Source organism: Diabrotica undecimpunctata, chromosome 3, assembly GCF_040954645.1.
Source record: "Diabrotica undecimpunctata isolate CICGRU chromosome 3, icDiaUnde3, whole genome shotgun sequence".
NCBI lineage: Eukaryota > Metazoa > Arthropoda > Insecta > Coleoptera > Chrysomelidae > Diabrotica > Diabrotica undecimpunctata.
Window position 1 is genome coordinate 119,920,301 of NC_092805.1, and position 24,160 is coordinate 119,944,460.

The 24,160-nt window shown below is 33.6% G+C and overlaps 1 protein-coding gene across 4 annotated transcripts in view; it reads right to left on the reverse strand.

The window, feature by feature from the left end:
- Positions 1–6,060: 6,060 nt before the first annotated feature.
- gprs (speckle type BTB/POZ protein) overlaps positions 6,061–24,160 on the reverse strand; it is a 134,877-nt gene continuing 116,777 nt past the window's right edge. For 2 of the 4 annotated variants that reach the window (XM_072526774.1, XM_072526773.1), the window contains exon 8: positions 6,062–8,376. In XM_072526774.1, the coding sequence (XP_072382875.1) occupies positions 8,203–8,376 (174 nt within the window). In that variant the 3' untranslated portion in view covers positions 6,062–8,202. Of the gene's footprint in view, positions 8,377–24,160 lie in introns of all 4 variants that reach the window. The other 2 variants (XM_072526775.1, XM_072526776.1) reach the window with 2 other exon arrangements.

A 24,160-nucleotide genomic window follows, 5' to 3' on the forward strand; every position in this document is an offset into this window, starting at 1 on the left:
AAAAAGGTTCCAGAAGGTGAAGAACCAAAATGGAGGTTCTGCGTAGACTATCGAAAGCTTAATGCCGCAACAGAGAGGGATGGCTACCCATTACCGTACATCTCTAATATTTTAAATAAATTGAAGAACGCGCATTATCTTTCCACCATAGACATTAAGTCGGCGTATTGGCAGGTACCTGTTGCTAAGGCTTCCAGGCCTTATACTGCTTTTACGGTTCCTGGTCGAGGTCTTTTTCAGTTTTGCAGAATGCCTTTTGGATTACATAATGCCCCGGCTACATGGCAGAGGTTGATAGATCGTGTCCTCGGTCCGGAGTTGGAACCCTATGTTTTTACTTACTTGGATGACGTGGTCATCGTGACAAAGTCTATTGAAGAACATGTAAGGATCTTAGAGGAAGTCTTTAGACGCTTGAGAGAAGCTAAGTTAACCGTTAGCTGGGATAAATGTCAATTTTGTAGACCGGAACTAAAGTATTTGGGTCATGTGGTTGATAGGAATGGACTACATGTTGATGGTGATAAGGTCAAGGCTATGCTACGTATCCCAACACCCACATCCGTCAAGGAAGTTCGTAGCATCATAGGCACATTTTCCTGGTATCGAAGATTTATTCCTTCCTTTGCGACACTACTAGCTCCAATTACAGCGATATTGAAGAAAGGAAGAAAATTCAATTGGACCCCGAGTTGTGAAGAATCTTTTCAGAAAATAAAAGAATGTCTAGTTTCTGCTCCGATACTTAATTGTCCTGACTACAATTTGCCTTTTGTTGTCCAATGTGATGCCTCAGGATATGGAGTGGGCGCCGTGTTATTGCAGCCAGGCCCGGATGGTGACGAAGTAATTAGTTTCCTGAGCAGATCACTAACGCATCAAGAAAGGAGTTTTTCCACGACGGAACGGGAATGTTTAGCTGTGTTATGGGCAGTCGAAAAACTGCGTCCTTATTTGGAGGGTGTTCCGTTTACGGTCGTGACTGATCACGCATCCCTCGTATGGCTTCAAAATTTGAAGGATCCTACTGGAAGATTAGCTCGATGGGCGGTAAGATTGCAACAATATGACTTTAAGATTGTGCATCGGAAAGGAAAAGAACTTGTTGTCCCCGATTTGTTATCTCGGTCAGTTCCCGTGCTTGATATGGTTGAAGAGGTTGTACCGCTTCCTAGTGGTGATAGTTGGTATGATAAACTTTGTAGAAAAATCGAGTCTAATTCCTTGAAGTATCCTCAGTGGAGAATATCTGGTGGCAAACTTTATAAATACATCCGTCCCAGTCAGGGATTTTTGGTCGAGGAAGTGGACAATTGGAAGGAAGTCGTTCCTAAGGGTCAACGATTGGAAGTGCTGAAGTTGTGTCATGATAGTCCTTTAGCAGGTCATATGGGGATCCTGAAAACTTATAAGCGTATTAACGAGAAGTATTTTTGGCCGAAACTGCGGAGTGATGTGTCTCGTTACGTTGGACGTTGCTCACTGTGTGCCATGCATAAGGTGGAACAAGGTAAGCCCAAAGGCTTTATGACTCCTCAACCTAAAGCTACTCAACCATGGGAGATAGTAGCAACCGATCTTATGGGACCTTTCCCAAGATCAACTCAAGGCTATAAGTTTATCTTAGTGGTAATGGATGTGTTTAGTAAATTTTCTTTGGTATTTCCGTTGCGATCCTCAAAAGCCGTGCATGTCGTTAAGAAAATAGAAGAAGAAGTTTTTCTCGTATTTGGAGTTCCACGTCTGTTACTATGTGATAATGGTGTCCAGTATACTTCGGGTATTTTCAAGAAAATGATGGAAACCTATGGTGTCTCAGTTCGTTATAATGCGTTGTATCATCCACAGTGCAATCCATCTGAACGCTATAACCGAACCCTTAAAACAATGATGGCAACTTATATAGCTGACAACCATAGGAAGTGGGATGAAAATTTGGCCAAACTAGCATGTGCTACGCGCACTGCATACCACGAGTCGACTGGTCAAGATCCCTACTTCATAAATTTCGGTCGGAAGATGGTAGTGGATGGACGAGATTTTTCCCGAAAGGACAAACTCGGAGACCCGGAGGACGAAGTAGCTAAAATGGGATATAATCGATCGCGTGGACTCCAGGAATTATTTGTTGATGTTAGAAAACGTTTAGATAAAGCTTCGGCTAAGTGTGAGAAGACCTATAATCTACGGAGACGTCCAGAGGAATTTCAGCCCCATCAGTCAGTATGGCGGAGAAATTTTGTGTTGTCAGATGCCGCTAAATATTTCACGAAAAAGTTAGCTCCTAGATGGATAGGACCCTACTTCGTGAAGAAGAAAGTTTCCCCCTGGACATATAGTTTAGAGGATGAAAATGGCAAGGATCAAGGTATTTGGAATATTAAGGATTTAAGGATTAGTAACCCGACTGGTGATCCCGATAGGATTTAGGTCGGAGTAGAACGGACTAGCAAAGTTTTGTCTAGTCTAAGTAAATTTAGTTAGTCTTCTGAAATTGGTTGTATTTATTTTTTTTTTGTTGTGTCCGTGAAGGATGACTGAGTGTTGGCTATGATCGGTTCTTAGGATGTATTTGGATGGTCAACCGATTCGTTTTTTTTTTTGTGTTAGGTAGCCAATACGAAGTCGTAGGGTTGCGGTAGCCTTAATTTCTTTTGATTTATGGAATTGAATGTCACTTAGGTTTGGTCAGAAATATGTTGTCTTCGATGATATGGCGTTGGGATTTGTTTTGATGTTAGTAAGCCATTCTATTTAATTGGGATTTTTTCGAAGCCACATAATTATGTTTTGGTGAATCTTGTTTTATAATAGCTTAGTTTTGGATGATTCACTAAATTTCGTTGTATACGGATTTAAATTCTGGAAGACCTATCTCATTTTTATTTTAATGAACAATTGGAATTACACTACTGTTTCGGTAGATGTTTCTCGCAGTATCAGTAAGAGTGGAATGGTGGAGAGTTTCTTATGGACTCATGTTATGCGAGGTATAGTGAAGTACTAGCGATGCCCCAGAGCTGGGAGGTCGCGAATAAGGGCAACATCCAGTAACCGACCAAATCAGTGTTGTCAGATTGACGTTGGAATTTGAAACTATTCTACTTGATCTCATACGATGAGAGATGACTGTTGTGTGGAAGTGGAGTAAGTGTTGTAAGTAAGTTGTTGCTTTGTGCGTGTGGTTTGAGATTGGTATGTCTTTCGTTGTCCAAGTACTTGCGCATGGTGAAGACGGTGTGGATGATGATTGTGTTGTGGACTTCGCTCGGAGTTTAGGTAGTGCGTCGCTAGCGCGAGGGAAAATTTTCTTCGTCTAGTTTTTCCTCGTAAATTTTCCTCTGGGAAAGGGAGGTGTTGTTACGTTCCAAATTTAAAGTAGAAAGTCCCACCTCTATTTTATCAAAATTTAAATAATTCAGGACGTGTAAGAGCGGTTGCCTATAATATATTATAAGCAAGGTGGCGAAAATAAAATTAGTAATTTTCAAATAGGGGTAATGTCTGGCAAATTGTGCTGAAGTTAAGGGAACACGTCCTCTTTTTTGTGAAGAAACTAATTTAGATCGTTCTTTCTAGAGTTATCTTGGAAGAATTGGGATCATAAAATTGAAATTTTTGAATCTCGGTATTATTCGGTGACCTCCGTGTGTCAAGTTGTCAAGTGTTCGGAAAGACGACGGAAAGAAAGTGATTCCAGGTTTGAGAGTGTTACTGAAAGGTTGGGCTAGATTAAAAACGGCATTTTTGTTTTTTTTGCTTTTGCTGCTGTTCCATGTGGGATCTGGACTAGTCCGAACCGTGTGGATATTCAAGGGGATTTGCTGCCTTCGTGGAAGGGTTTTTTTTGGAATATCCACAATTTCGCTAAAAAAAGCGGATCTACAGTACACGTGAATACCGGGAGTCGCATTTAGATCAAGAAATTAGCCTTAATCACGAGTCCAAATAGCCGACTACGCTTCGGTCCAATTTGGGATATTTCAAACCCCTAATCTGGCTAAGAAGGGGTTGGTTGGTTTGTTTGTTTTTTTTTCTGCTTCTTCTTCTTCGTATTTTTCCGTCTGGCTGTAATTTTCGACTTTTCAACATTGTCACACAAGTCTATGTACATCGGCAATCGTATGGGATTTTGGATTGAAGACACGCTGAACTATAACTGGAATTCCACGAGGTGAAGTATATGAAAATTCGAGGTATGGATCGATAATTAATTTTCAACGGAAGATTTAAGCGCCGTCTAATTTGGTTTGCGGAATACAATAGTTTTTTTTAAAGATTATTTGCTGTTAGTTTTTATTTTCATATTTACAAATACTTTACAGATTTTTTTAAAGATAATTTGCGGTTTATTTTATTAATTCAATATTTACACATACCTATTTTAATTTTGTAAACTGCGTCTAAGGGGGGGTTATATATTTGAGATTTATTTTTTTATATTATTTTCTGCGCACGCACTTGAGCTCACGTGGTGTCCTATTTGCGTTAATTATTTTTTTTTTTGGTTGGTATTGAACCGCACACCCCTTAGCGTCCGGTACTTTTGATACGTCTTACCTTTCATTTTGTTCTGTTAAATAGAAATAACTTATGAATTTTTGTTAGGCAAGTAGAAGCCGCATTTTTATATTATTTTTTTATTAAGCCTATGGTAAAGTTAAATAATATTGTAATATGTAGTATGTATGTATTTATTTTCAACTATCTTGGGAATCTATTTATTAAAATTGACTAAATTCTAATCTGACAATTTCATTTATTTTTTTTATTTATTCAGGTTGTATACTGTTACTTAGTATTTTAGTAGTAAACCTATTGGTAAGTTGGTGGTTTATTGAATAGTAACGTAGGGAAGGCTGTGGGCCAATTTACCTGGCGCCCCTGATATAACTTCGGATTTTTTTGTTTTGTGGACCGCACGACCATCTCCACTGTTTTGTCTAGCCGCGAGCCATTCCCAGACTGTCACCGTATAGTACTTTTCTTTCCGGGTGTACGTCTGATTTATATTTGGTACATTTTATAATTTTTTTTTATAGATTCGGTTTTGTACGCCACATAACAATTAATCAATCAATCATAGTTTACGATAATGAAATATTAGTGTACAATTATTTACCTTTATTGTTGTAGTTGTTGTAAATGACGAATCTACTCACGAATTGAAGACAAATGCCACGATCTCACGATTAAGATCTTACATCTTACGATTTTTAAATTTTTTTTAAATTTCAAGTGTTTCTAATAAAATGCATGGGAGGAAATCAGCCTTTTTTAGATTGTCACCTTGAAATATCCATAAATTGACTGTATTTTTGTATCAAAGTGGGCTACTCCAATTAATATACACAAAATAATATAAACAAAGCTTAAAAGGTTCTTTATGCTTTGAAAGTGGTTTATAAACAACTGAATTGTAATGTATATTTTACCGCCTTTAATAAATATGAAGTATAGACTAAATTTTGTGTAAAGAACAAACATTCAACAGACCTAATAGTAAAAACATATTGATTTAAGTGTGAATTTGAGATAATGTGCTGACAAAATGTTAAATCCTAAGAAAACAAAATTATGTTTTTATGTATATTCATTATACTTAATACTCTTGGGTAAAATACCTCATATCATATATGTCTTTAGACACAGTTAATAATTTTCATTGAAGTTTAAACTATAAAGAATGTTTACAATCATTGCTCAATATTAAATGGATAAATCCATAGCAATATTATAAAAGAATATAGGTCCCTAGGTAATTTCCTAAAATTATATCTGATACTGGTGGTTCCCCCTAAAATAGGACACTGTAAGCACTCCACATTTTCACTACAGACACAGCTGACGATACTTTCAACGATTTTCAACTTTAGCGATTCAACGCGCCTAATTTTCTATTGCCGCGCGCAGCGGACCGATCATGTTTGAGTGGGAGAGAGACGCAAGGCATTCGCCGGTCCGGCGGGCCTCTCTCTCTCGTTCGGTGACTCACTGTAACAGACGTGAGTGGGCGTTACACTTTTTCTTAAATTACTCCGAGCCACAACCTAATTTAAGACGTTGTCACGTCAAAAACTTCAGAACCAAGGCACTTCAAAATTATAACCAAAATGGAAAGTTCGGGTTCTACTGAGTAACCGTAAAAAAATATTTTACTGCGAAAGCATATACAAAAAGTTTAATATTTACCGGCCTTAAATGGATTTCACTTATTTTCAATCCAATACGAATAATTTAACGAATTAATCGATCTAGAAGATATGTAACAATAAGATCGTTGTAATTTTGAGCTAATTTGTTATTGCTTTATATATTTTTGATATTCCAACTCTTTTATATGATTGATAAATATTATTACAGATACATTTGTTATGATCAGCAATGACAAAAATCTGCTTGACATAACAAATTACAACTTTCAAACTAGATTATTAAATCATGTATTTTGTTTATTTGAATCTGTAAGAGAAATATGGCTACGTATTCTACACAGTTTAAAAGAGAAAAACTTTTAACAATGTACAAAATTTTTATTTACCGCAATTTATGTAACAGAAAAAATGGTTCAAGTAAAATCTCATATATAGATAATTTAATAATCTAGTGAAATTTTTCTTCTAGATTGAATATATAATAATTTAATAGTAGTCCAGCCGGATCTATCAAAGAGCAGATCATAATGGATATTTTCCATGGGATATGTTTTTTTGCTGGAATCACTTTCGGATGTACCTGATATCAATAATCACGATATGCGCCAGTGCTTAATTTTTATTTAACAAAATTTGAAAAAAATCGAAAATATTTGCTCTTTACACCCATATTAAAAGTTTTGCTTTTTACATAATATTTGAACAGCTCAAAATAAAAATTTAATGTTAATTGTTTAAAAAATAGCAATCATTTGGAAAAAAGGGCAAAAAATTGAGTTTATTCTTTAAATTTTTTTAGTCACTTAACCATAATTTAGAGTCTTCATATTTGGTCCAGAAAAACTTTATAATACGACTATATACTTTATATGTGTTAAATTTTGTTAGGATTAATCTATTATTTCTTGCGTAATAATTTTGCAATCAAAATTACGCAAAAAATTGCAAATATGTAATATTATGCTGGGGCCAAAATAAGCACTTTTAAATAGTCCAAATAGTTTTTTACATATAAAGAGTCGTAGCATAAGATTTGGTTTTCTAGGCGGAATATGAAGGATGTAAGTTATGTTTATGTCGAAAAAAGTTTAAAGAAGGAACTGTAGAAAAAAATTTTGCACTCTTTTTCTGATTATTGCTATTTTTTTAAAAAATAACTATTAAATTTTTAATTTCTAGCCAGTCAAATATAATCTAGAATTGAAAAGCGAAACTTTTACCTTTTGTAATTTTTTCGGTAGGAGCAGTATCTCTCGAGTTCTAGGCAAAAAAGCAAAAATTTGCGACTTTTTTTTCAGATTTTGTTAAATAAAAAATTAAGCACAAAATTTGAGACTGGGACTGGGATTCCCGCAAAAAATATACTCCTATGGAAATTGTCCAATTTAAACCAGATCTCGCCTGGATTATAGGAAGTTCATCATGGAGTGTAATATTAAAAATTTATTACTATCTTAATGGGAATAAGCCACAATTGAAGGTTAAAGTAAGTATATTACCGTTTGAATTTCCACTTCCGAAATCGTTCTCGTTTCGAAAGTGGAAATTGAAACGTCAATAAACTACTTTAACCTTCAATTGTGGCTTATTCCCATTAAAATAGTAATTACTTTAAATTTCCACAAGAAAATAGCTTCAAAACAATATTAAAAAGTTATGTTTAATTTGTTTTTTGAAATCAAAGGAAAAATATTTATTTTAAGTTAAAGATTTGCCATAAAATTTCTATTAGAATGTTTCCGAATATTTAATTTTTTTCTTATGGTCATTTACTTTTTTTTATCACACTCCAGACGGCTACCTTATATTAATTTTTAAAAGCACTTTTCTAAAATAAGTATTCATTTATTCAAGAAAAGTGTGTTTCTTTAGGCGTTACCTTTTTCAAAACAATCGTAAACGTAAAAGAATGAGCAGGAGATGATTGTGGAGTTGAGGAGGGTGACGATGAGCTGACAGTAACAGTGGGTGGTTGGATGGGATAGTGCTTGGGTGAGGGTGACACCGATATCGAAGGAGGAGGCAGAGGCGCAGCAGTGGCCTTATGTTAGTTGGATGAATGCTTGCCATCTGAAGAAGCTAGTTCGCTGGATTGGCTGCTGCTCAAGGTCGTATTAGAGCCATAAGGATCGGAACTCTGAACTGACATTGATCGGCCTTGCGCCTGTCGTCTTACCCGATTTGGGGAGAGTTTTCCGGGGTCGACACTTGTTGGGTCTGCCTGCAACATGAAGTGCTTGACTATCTTGGTTTAAAGCAATATAAACCACATATGATTCTAAAATAAGCAAATAATAAACTGGACGAAATTTTTATATCAGCAAATAATATACAATATTGTATACACCTATTAACTTACAATTTGTGCTGCTCTAGTCAATCTTTCAGATTTTACTTTTGGATACGAAACGCAAAAATGCGCATAATACACCATTAGGAGGTATAATGCTAGGCAGACATATACCAATAATTATTATTAAAAGCACTTTAAAAATTAGAACTCAATAATTTTTAAATTTAAATTAAAAAACGATATAAAATAAAATATTTAGCTTCTTTAACCAGTTTTAATAACTAAAATTATGAAATAAAAGAATCCACACCAGTATTTTCTAATATAACATTATAATTTAGAAAATTAAAAAAAGACACAGAATGAAAATAGGTTGGGTTTATAGCATAAATATTTCCATAGACATATAATACAAATAAACGGACTGTTGACATACAGTCACGTTCCCTCAGTGCGACAGAGAAAACTGACGCAAAGCAGTTCCTCCATCTCTTTCTGATGCTCACGGTTTATAGATCATGTGACCTTCTCATTGGTCATTTAGGTCACGTGGTCGATAAACCCACAAAATTAGAAAGAGATGCAGGGACTGCTCAGAGTCAGAGACTGGAAAGAGTCAGGTTAGGTTAACCATAGCAAAATATCAATATTATATGAAGTCCAGTGAGAACTACGAATATATATATATATATATATATATATATATATATATATATATATATATATATATATACATTACTTTGTTGAATATGAGAAGTGAAAGTGTGGTATAAAGTAACGAATAATGACAATGTCAGTTAAATCCAAAGGAGCTGAATCTGAATATGACATTATTTTCCGCCAGAAACGTTTAGGTTCTAAAATATCGAGATTTCATCAAAAAATCAATCGATAATCGAAAAAAAAAGACCGATCACAAAAAGAATGAGTTCCATATGCAAGTAGGTGAGATTTGATAAGATTTTGTTAGATGATGTGAACCAATTTTACGAACAAGTTTGTTTGAGTGAGTACGATACAGATAGGATAATCACACCCACATCTCTATAGGAAAGAAGTAAACTAATCAAAAATAGTTCACCAAGAAAAGCCCCTGGTCCAGATAAAATTACATACAGAGCTCTGAAGTATCTACCAGCTAAAGCAATAGCAGGTAGGTATACCTAAATAACATAACGAATGCGATACTCAGCATAGAGCTCAGATAAAGCTCTTCACAGACCGATCGAAGGAAGCCCATGTCATTATGATCCCGAATCCAGGAAAAAAATAATAGGTTTCCGCAGAATTACATGCCGTATAGCTTACTTTTAGCAGTCAGCAAGATTGTAGAACGAGTCATACTAAGCAGACTCTAATCAGAAATACACAGGCTAGGACCAATCTCAGAAGCTTAATTTGAATTTAAAGCAGAACACTCCAGTAAACTGCTTGTACTCATACTAACAAAGTATATAACAGCTGGATTTAATGGCGTATAATCCACAGGAACAGTCTTTCTGGATGTAAGCAAAGCCTTTGACAGAGTGTGGCATAAAGAACTGATGTATACAATAAGAGACTAAGGATACAATGGGGCTATAACGAGACTAATCTCTTGGACTTAAACAACCGGAGGTTCAGATAGGAAAAGTCCTACCTGAGTACGGAGCTTCGGACGCCAGAGTACCATAGGGGGCGATCCTGTCACCCCTACTGTATATAATATACACTACCGATGTCCCAAGAATACCAGGAACCTCTAAGCTGCTGCAGATGACACAGCCATCCCGGCAAAATATAGAAACCTAGACATAGCGGTAAACAATCTACAGACTGCATTGAATACCATAGAAGAATGGAGGATATAATAGAAAATAGATATAAACCCAGAGAAGACAAAAGCGGTTATCTTCAAAAATATAAGAGATTACCCAGAAGAACAGCTGACAGTGTAAAACAATCCCATTGAGTGGAAAAGAGAAGCAAAATATCTAGGAGTCACAAAGGACCAAGGACTAACATTTAAGCGTGATCGACGTGACAATCCAAAAAAACAGCAATGGTCAAAACTGCAATAAGAGGACTCGTAGGTAGAAGAAGCAAATTAAGAATAAAAACCAAACTAAAACAGTATCATACTACCAATGATTATATATGCATCTCTCGCATGGGGACATATAAGTAACAGTAGCAAAAAGAAGAAAAAGAAGAACTAAAACAAATAAGGGTAATAGACACCCTGGAAGAAAAAGCCATAAAAAATTCGCTGAGCTAGGCAACCATTTTGCAAATAAATTTTAAAAATGTTATTTCTGCTTATTTGCGAATACTTTTATTTATATCGATTTTGATTGTAGATGATAGTTTTCGATATATTGGGGAAAATAAATTCATAATATGGGTGTGTAAAGTTGATTTTTTAATCGTTTTGAACTATTTAGGACGAAGGATTTAAAAATGTGCATAGCACATACATAGCATCTTCGATTTGACCTATGAGAAAAGCTTCAAAAGATCTTCCACTATACAGTGTGTCAATTTTAAAACTTACAGTGGGCTATATCTCACGAACAAAAGCTGATATCGAAAAATGCTTGAAGCTATTTCTGGAATAGTAAGGGGGAACTAAAATGACATGAAAGAGAACTCATCCCCATCAACCCATTAGGCCCTACTTACCACAACCAAAAACGTTTAAATTGCAAACCCCTACTTGTGATAAATAATTGAAAATGCTTTAAAAAATGCTATCCAATGATATAAATAATAAGTATACAGGGTGAAGCAATAATTGCGAAACTTTGGGCAAACAAAGGTTCGGTTGTTTTTTGGCAAACTTCCAAACTTTGGCAAATGTTGTTCTAGTAATAGCGCGACATGCTTGGGTAATTATTTCTCGCAATTCCCCAAGTGATGCAGGTTGAGTTTTATAAATAACTGACTTGAGGTAACTCCATAGAAAAAAGTCAGGTGGCGATAAATCTGGTGATCTTGGTGGCCACTCAATAGACCTCTCTTTCAATCCATTTGTTCAAATAGTTAGTATCCAACCAGTGCCTAACTGGAGCTGCATAGTGAGGAGGTGCTTTATCTTGTTGGAAGTGCAGCCAATATTCGTCTAGAGCCAGGTTGCCTTGATCGTCCCTTTGGTTTCCTTATTCATGCACAATTAAAGATTTGATGGTGCTTTCCAGCATATCGAGATAAATGTCGTCACTTAAATAGCAGAGCCAATTATAGCATCGCCCAATATTCCTGCCCAAACATTTAGTTTTTCAGTATATTGAGTGTGACCTTCTCTGAATCGGTGCGAGTTTGCATCACTGCAGTACCGACAGTTTAGTTTATTTACATTACCATTTAGCATAAAAGTACATTCATCAGTGAAACAAACATTTTTAACATTCTCGGTTCAACGCAAATTCTTTGTCATGAGTTCACAAAACTCAATTCGTTGGTCTAGATGATCATCGCCTAGTTTTTGAAGAATTTGTGTTTTATACGGGTGAAATTTATGTAATTTCAATACCTTTTTAACCGACTCATGTGAAAGTCCTGTCATTGCAGATACTTGACGTGTTGATGCAGTAGGCTCTATTGCAAAATTTCTAAGGATCTCAATTTGGGATACTTCATTCAGTGATCTTGGGGCATCCCATTTTGCACTGATCCCGTTTCTCTAAACTTTTCAACTAAATCGTGGACGTACACGTACTTACATTTTTGTCCGGATGCCGTTCATGAAATATTTGAGCTGTTCGTAAATAACCCTGATTCTGGAAGGCAAATGCCAAAATGATCTCCACGCGTTCAGGTATACTGTAAACCATCGTGACAACTACAGCTGAATGACAGTACCGATCGTACAAATGATGAAAACTAATGACATTTAAAATTCTCAAATAAACCAAAAATTATTGAATCTGACAGAACCCAAAAAACAAATGTTTTTAACTTAATTTGCAAAAACGGCAAATTAAGTTTTTATTTAACAAAAAAAAATTCCGACGGGCACTTATCATTAAAAATAATAGTCCGGGAGATAGCATTACAAATACAAAAGTCATAGTAAGTCAGCTGATATTAACACCCTGTATAATTATTAAACAATAATTATACAGGGTCATCAACAGAATCAACAAAAACCTCATTAAATTTTCCATTTAAGTCAAAGTTTCACAAATATTGGTTCACCCTGTATAATTATTATTTATACCATTGGATAGCATTTTTTATAGTCCTTTCAACGATATATCACAAGTAGGGGTTTGCAATTAATTGCAATCAATTGCAATTTTAAACTTTTTTGGTTGTGGTGGGTGGGGCCTAGGGAGTTGATGGGGGTGAGTTTTCTTTCATGTCATTTTAGTTCCATCTTACTATCCTAGAAACGGTTTGAAGCATTTTTCGATATCAGCTTTTGTTCGTGAGCTATAGCCCATTGAAAGTTTTAAAATCGACACACTGTACGAAAAACTGCTTTGTTACAAAATTTTTACTGGAAAATAGGAAAGAGTGAAATTGGGGTAAAATATAAAATTCTTAAAAATCGTTATTGAGGTAACAAATACAGATGAAAAAAATTGAACCTGGGAAAAATAAAAAATAAGAGAAGATAGAAATAGCTGAAATAAGACTATTTCAGTAAGTAATAAAAAAAATTTGGATTACGATACTTAAGTTAAGATAGACTAGGGAAAATAGAAGAATTATTTAAGGGGCAAGAAAGAAGTATCGAGTTATAGTAATAGAAAAAATAAATTACACGGTAATAGGGCGATTGAGAAAACCGTGTGCATTCAAAATTAAAATTTAAACGTTTTAATTACTAAGAATAATAAAACAAACCGAATTATTTTTTTATGTTGTGCTTATTTCGTGTAAATTTTGTCCAGTTTAAACATTTAAAAAATAATACTAACTGCAAATAGCTGGTACGTGAAGCTACGATTATTAATATTTGATAAAAAATTAAATTTGACAAATTCAGCTCTAAAAATTTATTTGAAAATGAATATAATTGTTTTGAAAGAAATAGATAGGGAAGTAAACCGATTAGTTAAATACAAAAAGAAAATAAAATAAAACGTAGTTAGAAAATTACATACTAGACTTTTCAACTAAGCTATAAAAAATATCTTGTAAATAAAAAACAACTTGTTGACAGTGTTAATCCAATGTTTTTATTTGCAGTTAGCTTTACGCGTTTGGCGACTATGATATCCTACACTACGTACAAATGGATTGATTCTAGTTTTGTATTTAGAGGTGTAGGTTTGCATGAAACACCAAAAGAAATACTACAATAATTACTAATGATTAACATTTAATAAGCAAGGGATCTACTTACTTTTTGTTCCAAAGTGGAAACAGAAAATACATAAAAATTAAGTAATTTATTCTATACCTTCATAATGTCAGTTTGGTTACTAACTTTTGTTACTCTAAAATTTAATATTATATTAATGAATTTATAAATAACAGGAATTATGAATAGACGTTTTAAGCATTTTACAAAATTTAATATTTTACTAAGTCCACACAAAAAATGGTAAAGTAACTAAGTGATCCTTTATCGTATTCTTCCAGCTTGATGTTATAATGGGGCTTGCGCCAAACAGACTTCTAATGGAGACCAAGAAATAACAGCACGCAAGGTAAAGGTGTATTGTATTGTATTGTATGGTGGTTGCGGGTCTAAAAATAACTATCACGAATGGTTTACTTGAGGTACTAGTCTGCACCTCCTTTCGTATTAGGTCTTATACCTACATTGGAAGACCTATAGGTATGTTTTTTTCTATCAAAAGATAATCTACGATCTTTCTAAAATACTGCAATAAAGCCACATGAGCTTACATGAAGAAAGTAGAATCGTGAACGAGTAATTTGGATTGAAATGTGCTGAGAAAGAGAAGTGGAAAGTTTTAATAGCTGAAGAACTCTCTTAATACTTTTTTGTTTTGTTCTTATATACAATATGTTCTTATATACAATTATATCACTTTTAGGGGACCTAAGTTTACTTTTTCTCCTATTGTCTGAACTAGCAGATGGTCTGAGTCCTAGCTTGCTCCACGCCTTATTTTTATATCTAATATACCTGTCGCTATTCTTTTTTCAACCAGTACTTGACGTATTTGGTTAAGTGTGTATCTGTGAGGCGATATTCAAGTACCCTTATGAATGCCCCGATGTGGAAACCATATCGAACCATATTCTTTCCAGCTGCGAAGTGGAATCAGAAACTGAGCATTCTCATCTGTCTCTCTATCCAGACTATATTTTCCTATTACCTCTATGTACTTTTCGTTTTGTCTGATTTTGGCGTTTGTGTCACCTATCACTATTTTAATGTTGTTTTCTGGTGATTAGTTATAAATTCTTTCTAAAATAAATTCTTTCTTTCTTCCTGTTTATTTGTGAGGAAATGTATATTGTATATTTATCATGGTTATATTAGAGAAATGTGTTTCCAAATTCCCCGTTTCCATCAACCTTACCACTATATAGAATAGTATGTATTGCAGTGATTCCGATTTTAGTTTGATCTTTTCAGTTCGTTTAAAAGAATCGTCTGTTCTCCTGGTATATTTGGCGTTCTTACAATATACGTTCTCAAAACATAGATAATCTAAAATTCCCTAAGGTGAAAGACATATTTGTAAGAAAAGAGGATAAAAGATTACGAGAAGAAGGAACAGAGAAGAATTCACAATAGAAAATCAGTGGAACACCATAAGCATCATCATACTTAACACGGCAAAAGAAGTGCTAGGAAGAAAGACACAACAAAAAGAGGAATATGGTTTGATTAAGAATGCAAACAAGCGAGTCAGTAAAGAAATGAAGAACATTAGGAATACATACTTAGAAGAACTAGAGAAAAGAAACTAGAATTTGAGATCAAAAGACGAAGAGTAGATAAACTGTAGATAGAAAAAGATAAAGTACGAAAACCACCGGGTATTAAACATAGAGAGGTAGTTAAAGGAAAACGAAATATTTAAGTTAGGAATTCAAACCAACGACTAGCCTATGCAGAAGTAAGAAGGAAAAAATATTCAGTAACATGGAGGAAATTAAGGGAACCTGGATGATGTATTTTAGGCAACTATTAAACGAAAGGCTACAACCACTGCAATAACAACGGCAGCAGCCGGAACAACAAGAAGTATAAAAATAAGAACTGATAGAAGATAAAGAAGAAAATAAACTGACTTGGGCTCAAAAGCTAAGAAGTTCGACTGGCCATCCAAATTCAGAAAGTTAATGAAGCACCGGGAATATATAAAATACCGGCAGAACTATTCAATCAATGAGTACACAATTTGACAAAACAAATGTACCAAAAAAACACACAGAAGTTAAAACACTTCACCATTGTATTTAGGTCTATAAAAACATATAGTTAAAACTATTATTAGTCTATAAAAATAACGTTTTCGATCTAATCAGATCATCTTCAGTGCCTTATGTAGTTGAAGCTAACAATGAATTTGTGGCTATGACATCCATATATGGGTTTACATCTTTCCACAATTAAATTATATGGTGACTCTAGGCCATGACATTGGATAAAATTTAATACTTGAGGAGCTACATGTCTCCCTGCTCGGTTTTAACACGTGGTTCTTGTCAGTTAAAACGACACCTGGCAAGAACAACTGACAAGAATCACGTGTTAAAAACAGCAGGGAGACATGTAGCTCATCAAGTATTAAATTTTATCCAATGTCATCGACCTAGAGTCACCATATAATTTAATTCTGGAAATATGTAAACCCATATATGGATGTCATAGCCACAAATTCATTGTTAGCTTCAACTACATAAGGCACTGAAGATGATCTGATTAGATCGAAAACTTTATGCTACTGTATAAATTTTGACGACATTTTGTAAAAGTATTAACTATATATTTTTATATACGAGGCGTGTTTTCGACCTAAATGCAATGGTGAAGTGTTTTAACTTCGGTATGTTTTTTTTAACGATGGTATACAACCAACTACTGGGATTTTCCCATTAATTTTAATTTTTTTAAATGTACCAGTTACTACGAGAAATATAGAGTGGAGAAAAAATCCCCAAGCAATGGAACAAAAGTATAATGTGTCCTATTCATTTTGTTCGGGATACAAAATACTCACAAATATTACAGACGTTTACAGCATATTTGTAGACTTTAAGCAAGCCTATGACAATGTTAGAAACAGAAACACATCTATGTAATGAAGGCCAGATGACTTCTTTGATAAAGGAAGGACTGAAACAAGGCGACGCACTAATTCTATTGCTTTTCACTCTTGTGAATATGTAATTAGACGGTTGACAGTGAGCAGAAATAACATACTTACAAAAAAATCAGTGAAAACAACAATTGGTGAAGTAGACATCATAAAGGATTATATAAACAATATAGTGAACCAACACTAGCACAATACACTAGGATGCAGCGATTACGGCGAACAGGACACTCAGTCCGGATGCATGATAAATGAATCTCCAGAAAATTGCTAAGCGCAAGAATAAAAGGAAAAATACCTGTTGGAAGACCAAAAAAGCGATGGAAAGACGAAGTAGATGGGGATGCCAAAAACCTCCTAAAAACACGGTCATGGAAAAGAACAGCAGTATATTGAGACCTTTGGAGAAGCTTTCTGAAGGAGGTCAAGGCCCAACTTGGGCTGTAGTACTATTGAATTGATATCCAAGCACTTACTTATTTGATTTTTCCACCCCGTATTTCATTATTTTCCAGTTTGTTTCTACTTCTATCTTTAAGATGAAAACGAATCCATTTAGACAGAAAAACATGGGCGCAATAAACTGAACATTCTATGGGTTTGCATATAAACGAATTTTTGGTGAAGCTGAATGAAAGGATATGGTTTGGTAGCCTGATCTCACGACCAAGTACCAAGGATAATTAGTATCTCATCCACGTTTTAAGAAGAAGAGTTGATCCATAAGGTAGCTAAGAAATCATAAAAACGATCATTTTAGGAAACAACTGAGAAACAAATCATGCAGTATAAGTGTACACCAGATATTTGCAATATATTACTTAATTAAACCAGAAAACACAACGATAAAAAATAATCACCCATAATATCCCCAGATATCAGCCATAATTGACTAATGTTATTTTAAAAGCAAAGGCAATAAATAAAACTACTATTTTAATTTTATTTTGTATCGACAACAATTTATCTATAACCAAACTGACATATTATCTTATATGATAAACAATATGAGAAAAGTAAAAGCTACTGTCGAAGCAATCCATTTGTTGACAGATTTCTGTCAAAATAAAAAATAAGAATAAGAAAACAGGATACTTGAATAAAAGGTAACATCTTCGTCTGTTTGTTGACTGGAATGAGTGCATTCTATAGTAAGTAAAGAATTGGGTTTGGTGTTTAAAGAATTGTTTTATTTGCTAATTCGTTTTTTACCATTGATAATGAATAATAAAAGTAATTGACCATTTATTTCTTTGAAGGAGATTACCATTGATTAAATCAATGATTTTTCCATTTTTATCATTGTAAATAAAGAAAAAGAATCGATAACTTTAAAATTATCCAAACATAAAATTCCAAGAATAACTGAAGATATCGCCATTTACTTTTTCAAAGAGTTCCTTATCCAGCATCTAATTACTGGTTCGTAAAATTTTTAAACTCTATATGTAAGGTTCTGAAATTGTTGTGGCATGCCTTAAGTTATTAGCCGAAAAGTTTCGATTTACAGTCCAGATAACCTTCTCAGATAACCTTTCACTTAATCATGAGGTTTCTTCCTCTTATATCGCAGTCTTTCAGACAAAGGGGTATCCTCATCTGAGGAATCTGAGTATTTGGCAAGAATGACACTTTCTTCGGCATCGCTTGATAAAGCTTCACGCCTCTTATTGTCATTATCTTGACACAATATGATCTCATTTGTGCCATCTTCATCGGAGAGATCTGCTTCTTCACTGTTAGTACTATCTGGTATCCGCACTGTACTCATTGTACAATAAAAGAGTTTCTGATCCATATATACAAAAACAATTAATGAGTCCATAACCTCATAGTATACCATATATAGGACAAATCCCTTTTGGGGATTTAAAAAACTCTTTTCTTCTTCTTCTTTTTATGTAGACATGACTCTGCCAGTTTTTCAATATGCCTTGTTTGTTTTTTGTGGTCTTTCTACTGATCATCTTTCTATTGGGGAACCATCTCTTGCCGTCTTTACTACTTTATTAGTTGTCATTCGGCTTATATGATCATTCCATTCTTTTCTTCTATTTCTTACCCAGTCCTTGATGTTTTCTACCTTGCATCTACGTCGTATATCTGTACTTGTAGCTCTGTCCCATATTTTTACATCCAACGATGATGAAAACCGGGTGTTGAGGACTGTGCTATATTTTGCTTCCTATGCTATGTTGGCCATACTACATATATTCTGAATTGCTTTTACAAATTTAACCCTATATTCGTTTTGTCGACAGCCTCTCAAAGTTTGATATATGGATAAGTATTTGTTTTTATCTAATAGTATCACACAATAGATTTGACCTTCATGTTCTCTATATGCTTGAATTTTGCCTATTCCACGCTAGTCGTATTTAAATTGTATTTTTTTATCCATCTAAAATATTTTGTCCTATATTCTTCGATGCTTAGTTCCATTTCGAATGAATAGTTGGCAAAAATTAGTTTTTAATTCTACATTTCATTAATTTCATCTTTAGAAACTGTAATCAGAAATTGCAACATGAAGATGGAGAAACATGAGATAAATGAAGACAAAACCAACTATATGATCATGAGAGGGACAGAAGGAAAAAAAGAAGGAGACTTTAGTGTGAGCTCTTAAAGTGGTAAAGGTTATATTTTTAAAAGTGTGGATAACTTGGAAAACCTGGCTGTATTATTCGATGAAAATGGAAAAGAGAAATTGGAGCCCAATGCCAGAATAGCGTAAGGGAATAAAAAATTAGGCAGTTTAAGAGCCGAAATTAATTCAAAATAGTAATAAAATAATAAAAATAAAATAGACGATTTAGGTTTGATTTCGTTACAGCATATTTCTGCCTCTTGGCTTCATCATAGCGAACTCATGGTAAGCTCTAACGATATAAAAACCTTCATCGACTATAAAAGTAAATATTTGAAAAATATTTACAAACAGACGCTGGAGCCACATCTACTAATGAGAATATAAATCGGAAATCGAATTCAGAATTCAGCCTAAATCTGTATTTTCTTAATGTGCATTCGTCATTTGCTTGTTTTGCAACGTTTAGAAAACACAGATTTAGGCTGAATTCTGAGTTCTATTTATATTCTCATTAGTAGATGTCACTGCAGCGTCTGTTTGCAAATATTTTTCAAATAATTATTTTTATAGTCGGAGAAGGTTTTATTTCGTTGGAGCTTACCATGAGTTTGCTCTCATGAAACCAAGAGGCAGAAATATGTATATCAGGGAATATTGATAAGCTGTAATGCCTAAACCTATTTTATTTTTATTATTTTACTCCAGTATGGAGTATTAGGAAATAGTTTTCACGCAGGGATTTCTGTCTAGAGGAATTAGCATGACGTGGATACAATAGAAATAAATCCCCATGCTAGTGCATTCGTTCTCTGCATGGACATTAAATAAGAAGGAAGCGTATTTAGAAGACGGATGGAAGAAAATAATCAACAGCGAATTAATGGCTTTGTACAAAAAACCTACGATCACCAGGTTTGTCAAATCGCAAAGGATCAGATGGTTGGAACATGTAGAAAAAATGGCAGCGAACATAATGTCTAAACTAGTTATGACCAGGAAAGTATAATCCAGGTCCTTAAATAGGTAGGCCCACGAAGTGGATTAAAGTGGAGGAAACCCTTAAACACGTGAAGATGAGGGACTGGAAAAGTAAAGAAGTGAATGGAGAAATATAGTTAATCAGATCTTCCATAGTAGTCAATAATTTTGTATATACTTAAGTTTGAGTTTTGTTTAAAATAATTGTAATTAGTTAATCTTACGATTGTATTTCATATATATTCCCTAGGTCTTAACGGCCTGTTGTAAGTATCGAAAAATAAAATTTAAATATTATTTTTTAGTTACTTGAGTATGTATCAAATGAGAACTATGAAAACATAAATCCATTAAACATGTTAGCCCTAAGGGACTATAATTTATTAAAAGTCATCCGTCTTTAGACTTGTTGTAAATAAACGTCCTGTTCTCCAAAAATAATTTCAGAACATGAACAATAATTTTTGAAGATTTTTTATAATAAATCTTTTATTTATTTGGCGTTTTGCAGTTACAATGTGAACTAATTATAAACAATTATTATAATAACCTGTACGCTTATAAACAAGGTCGGTCTAATACTTGGCAGCTACTCGTTCAATACCAAATAATTTTTTGTTTTTAAAAATACAACTTTCTTGTCATTATATCGTTGTTTTATCATATGATATCGACAGTGTGCTGAAAAAAATAGATAATTTATAAACATGATACAATTAAAATCTGCCTCATATTCATAAAACGTTCAATAACTATCTGGAACACTGCGGGACAAACTTTTGTTTAATTTAAAAATACGTAGTTTGTAATAATAATTTCCTAATTAAAAAGAATTGAATAATTATTATAATCAAGTTGAGTATAACATCAATTTAATATATCCAAATAACATTAAGTACTAGTTTACATAGATTTTACACAAATTCCCATGCTGTGCACATCCATAATCTAACATTAAACATCGAAGCAATGAAACACTAAAAAATTAAATACCTACCTACCCAAAAAGCAAGAAATCATTTTAGAACGAACGCTCCGTTACCCGCTAGTTGTGTGTTTGATTTTTTAATAAATTATTAAAATACCTGTATATTTTGTATCGATTTTTATCTATTTTAATATTATAATAAGTTTGAGATGCTTTTAAAACTTTTTTAAATATTGTTTCGTAGATTTTATTTAGTTTTTAGTCTGACATGGCAGAAATTAGATTGTTGTATATTCCTAGAAATAAGTTTGAACGTTGAACTTGCAGACTATGTCAATGTAATAATGTTCAGACCCTTCTAATCTTCTAATCCAGAAATAATATGATAGTTGCTGTCTAATTTTCGTTTAAGTTTCTACAGTTATACAATATATCATTTACGCGATTTGTTTTTTTACTGATACTTCCTGGGAATACTTTGATATATATATATATATATATATATATATATATATATATATATATATATATATATATATATATATATAGACATATCGAAATCGCATATGCTTCGTGTAGGCTTTCACAGTCGGCGTTTTGTTGGCTAAATTGGTTTTGAAGTTTATAAGTCGTACTTGATTTTCCCTTATTATAGATTTCCCTGCAACTGCAATTCGTCTGAATTTGATACTAAAAATTTTTAAAAAGAAAAAGACCTTTAAACCCTGTGCAAACCCCTAGAATTTATTATCGTAATATCATACAATAGGAATGTGCATTTCTTTATGAACCATACAGAACCAAAACAGATCAGAAACTTGTGGTACTGAACATACAGTCAGGAAGCTTTTTACAGTGGAGTGATTTGGATAAGTTCGAACGTCTAATTCCTAAAACTAAGCAAATGGTAATTATACAATGAAAGCTACATCAGCTGGTATCTTCATCAAAGAAACAGTGAGATAAAAAAAATAAAGTTTCTAAAAGCTCCAACTTATATACGGCAAGAACAATTGTCAAACCAGCCAAAGCACTTAAAAGCAATCTTATGGCTTTAGAAAAAAGGTATTCACATCTTTTTTACTTTCTTTTTCTCCTTCCTTTTACACTCTCGCTATTTTAATTTTTATTAATTTATCTCTTCCATACTTTTCTGTTTCCTGACGTTATTTTCAATTCCTCAAGTGATCCTTGTTTAACTTTTTCCGCCTCTACTACTTGCTGTATCAATTTTTTTCTTGGTCTGCCTCATTTTCTCTTCATAATGTTCTTTGATTCGTTGACTTTTCTCGTAATTCTGTTGGGTTGCATCCTCATCAGATGACCATGTCAGTCCATTTGTCTCTTTGCCATTTATTATTAGTTTTTGACTGGCCATCCTCCTAATAGTCTCGTTGCTTAGTGCATCCCATTTTATCTTTCCAACTATCCTTATTAGGTGTCTCATCTCCAATGCATTTATCCTGCTTTTATGATTTTTCCAGATTTGTCCAGTTTTCCCTTGCATAGAGCATAGTGAGTGTCACTACTGTGTTATATTTTTAATCTCGTGTAATGTATACCAGTATACATTACACGAGAGTGTATTTTTTTCCCAGTATTAGGGCTAACGCAAAGTATACCTTGTTTAATTTAGTTGCTTTATTTATTATTTTTCAATCTATTTTTTCGTCGACGTTACTAATTATACTTCCCAAATATTCGTAACTATTTCCAATTCTGAGTGTTTAGATTTTATCTTGATTGATAATTTTCCTTATCTTCTTTAACGATGATTATCATTATCCTATTTTTTTCCTCGTTTGTTTCCATTTTTAGTTCTTCTATTTGTTTTATCCATATGTCCATTAGTTTCTGCATTTTATTTTCGGAATCTGTTATTAATACTATGTTGTCCGCATAAATTAAGTACTCTATTGTTATTAGTTGTAATTTATGATATCCTATTATTTTCTGAAGTTGATTGGTTCTTACTCTAGTATTTCTTATCAATTGATTCATTACTATTATGAATATCAAAATGCTGAGGCTATCTCCTTGTTTAATACCAAGACAAGAATTATTACAGGAAAGTGAAGCACATCTCAACTAGTACGGTTCGGGGAAAAACTATATAACTAGCCTAGGCCGGTTTTAATAAACACAAATTAAGAAAAACTTACGAAAGACAAAAGCACTATAATCACCATTTAATGACTGAAAAATTTGAAGAAGAATTTAGATATATAGAAAAAATTGGCAAATATAGACTATGCTCCAAAAGACATGAAGCGATTAAAATCAAGCAAATAGAAACGAGAACCGCAACGTAAAGTTTTTTTTTCTTCTTTTGATGCCTATTTGTTTCGAATATTGGCGATCATTCTGGCTATAATTATTATTTTATTAACTGAAGCTTTAAATAGATTAGTTGTTGTTGTGGAGAACCATTCCCTCAGGTTTTTTAACCATGATATTCTTCTTCTTCCAATTCCTCGCTTTCCGAATACTTTACATTGAAGGATTATTTTCAATAATCTATATTTAGTGCCGTTTCTTATTATATGTCCTAGATATTCTAACTTTCCCCTTTTAATGGTATACATCACCTCTCTTTTTTTCCCATTCTTCGTAGTACAGTCTCGTTCGTTATCTTATAGGATTCTTCTGTATAGCCACATCTCGAAGGCTTCAAGTTTTTTCTCCAACGTTTCAGTGAGTGTCCAGGATTCAACTCCGTAGTATAATATCGAGAAGATATAACATCGTAGGAGCCTTACTTTTATCTCCAGATTAAGGTTGTGGCTTTTAAAGAGTTTGGCCATGTTGTTGAATGCACTTCTAGCCTTCTCCATTCTACATTTTATTTTTTGTGAGTAATCCCGTTGTTCGTTTACTATTGTTATAAGTAAGGTAAACTGTTTTACTCGGTTCACTAGTGTATTCTTGATAATCAGTAGGACGTCTCTAATTGTATTTTTGCTGATGATCATAAATTTAGTT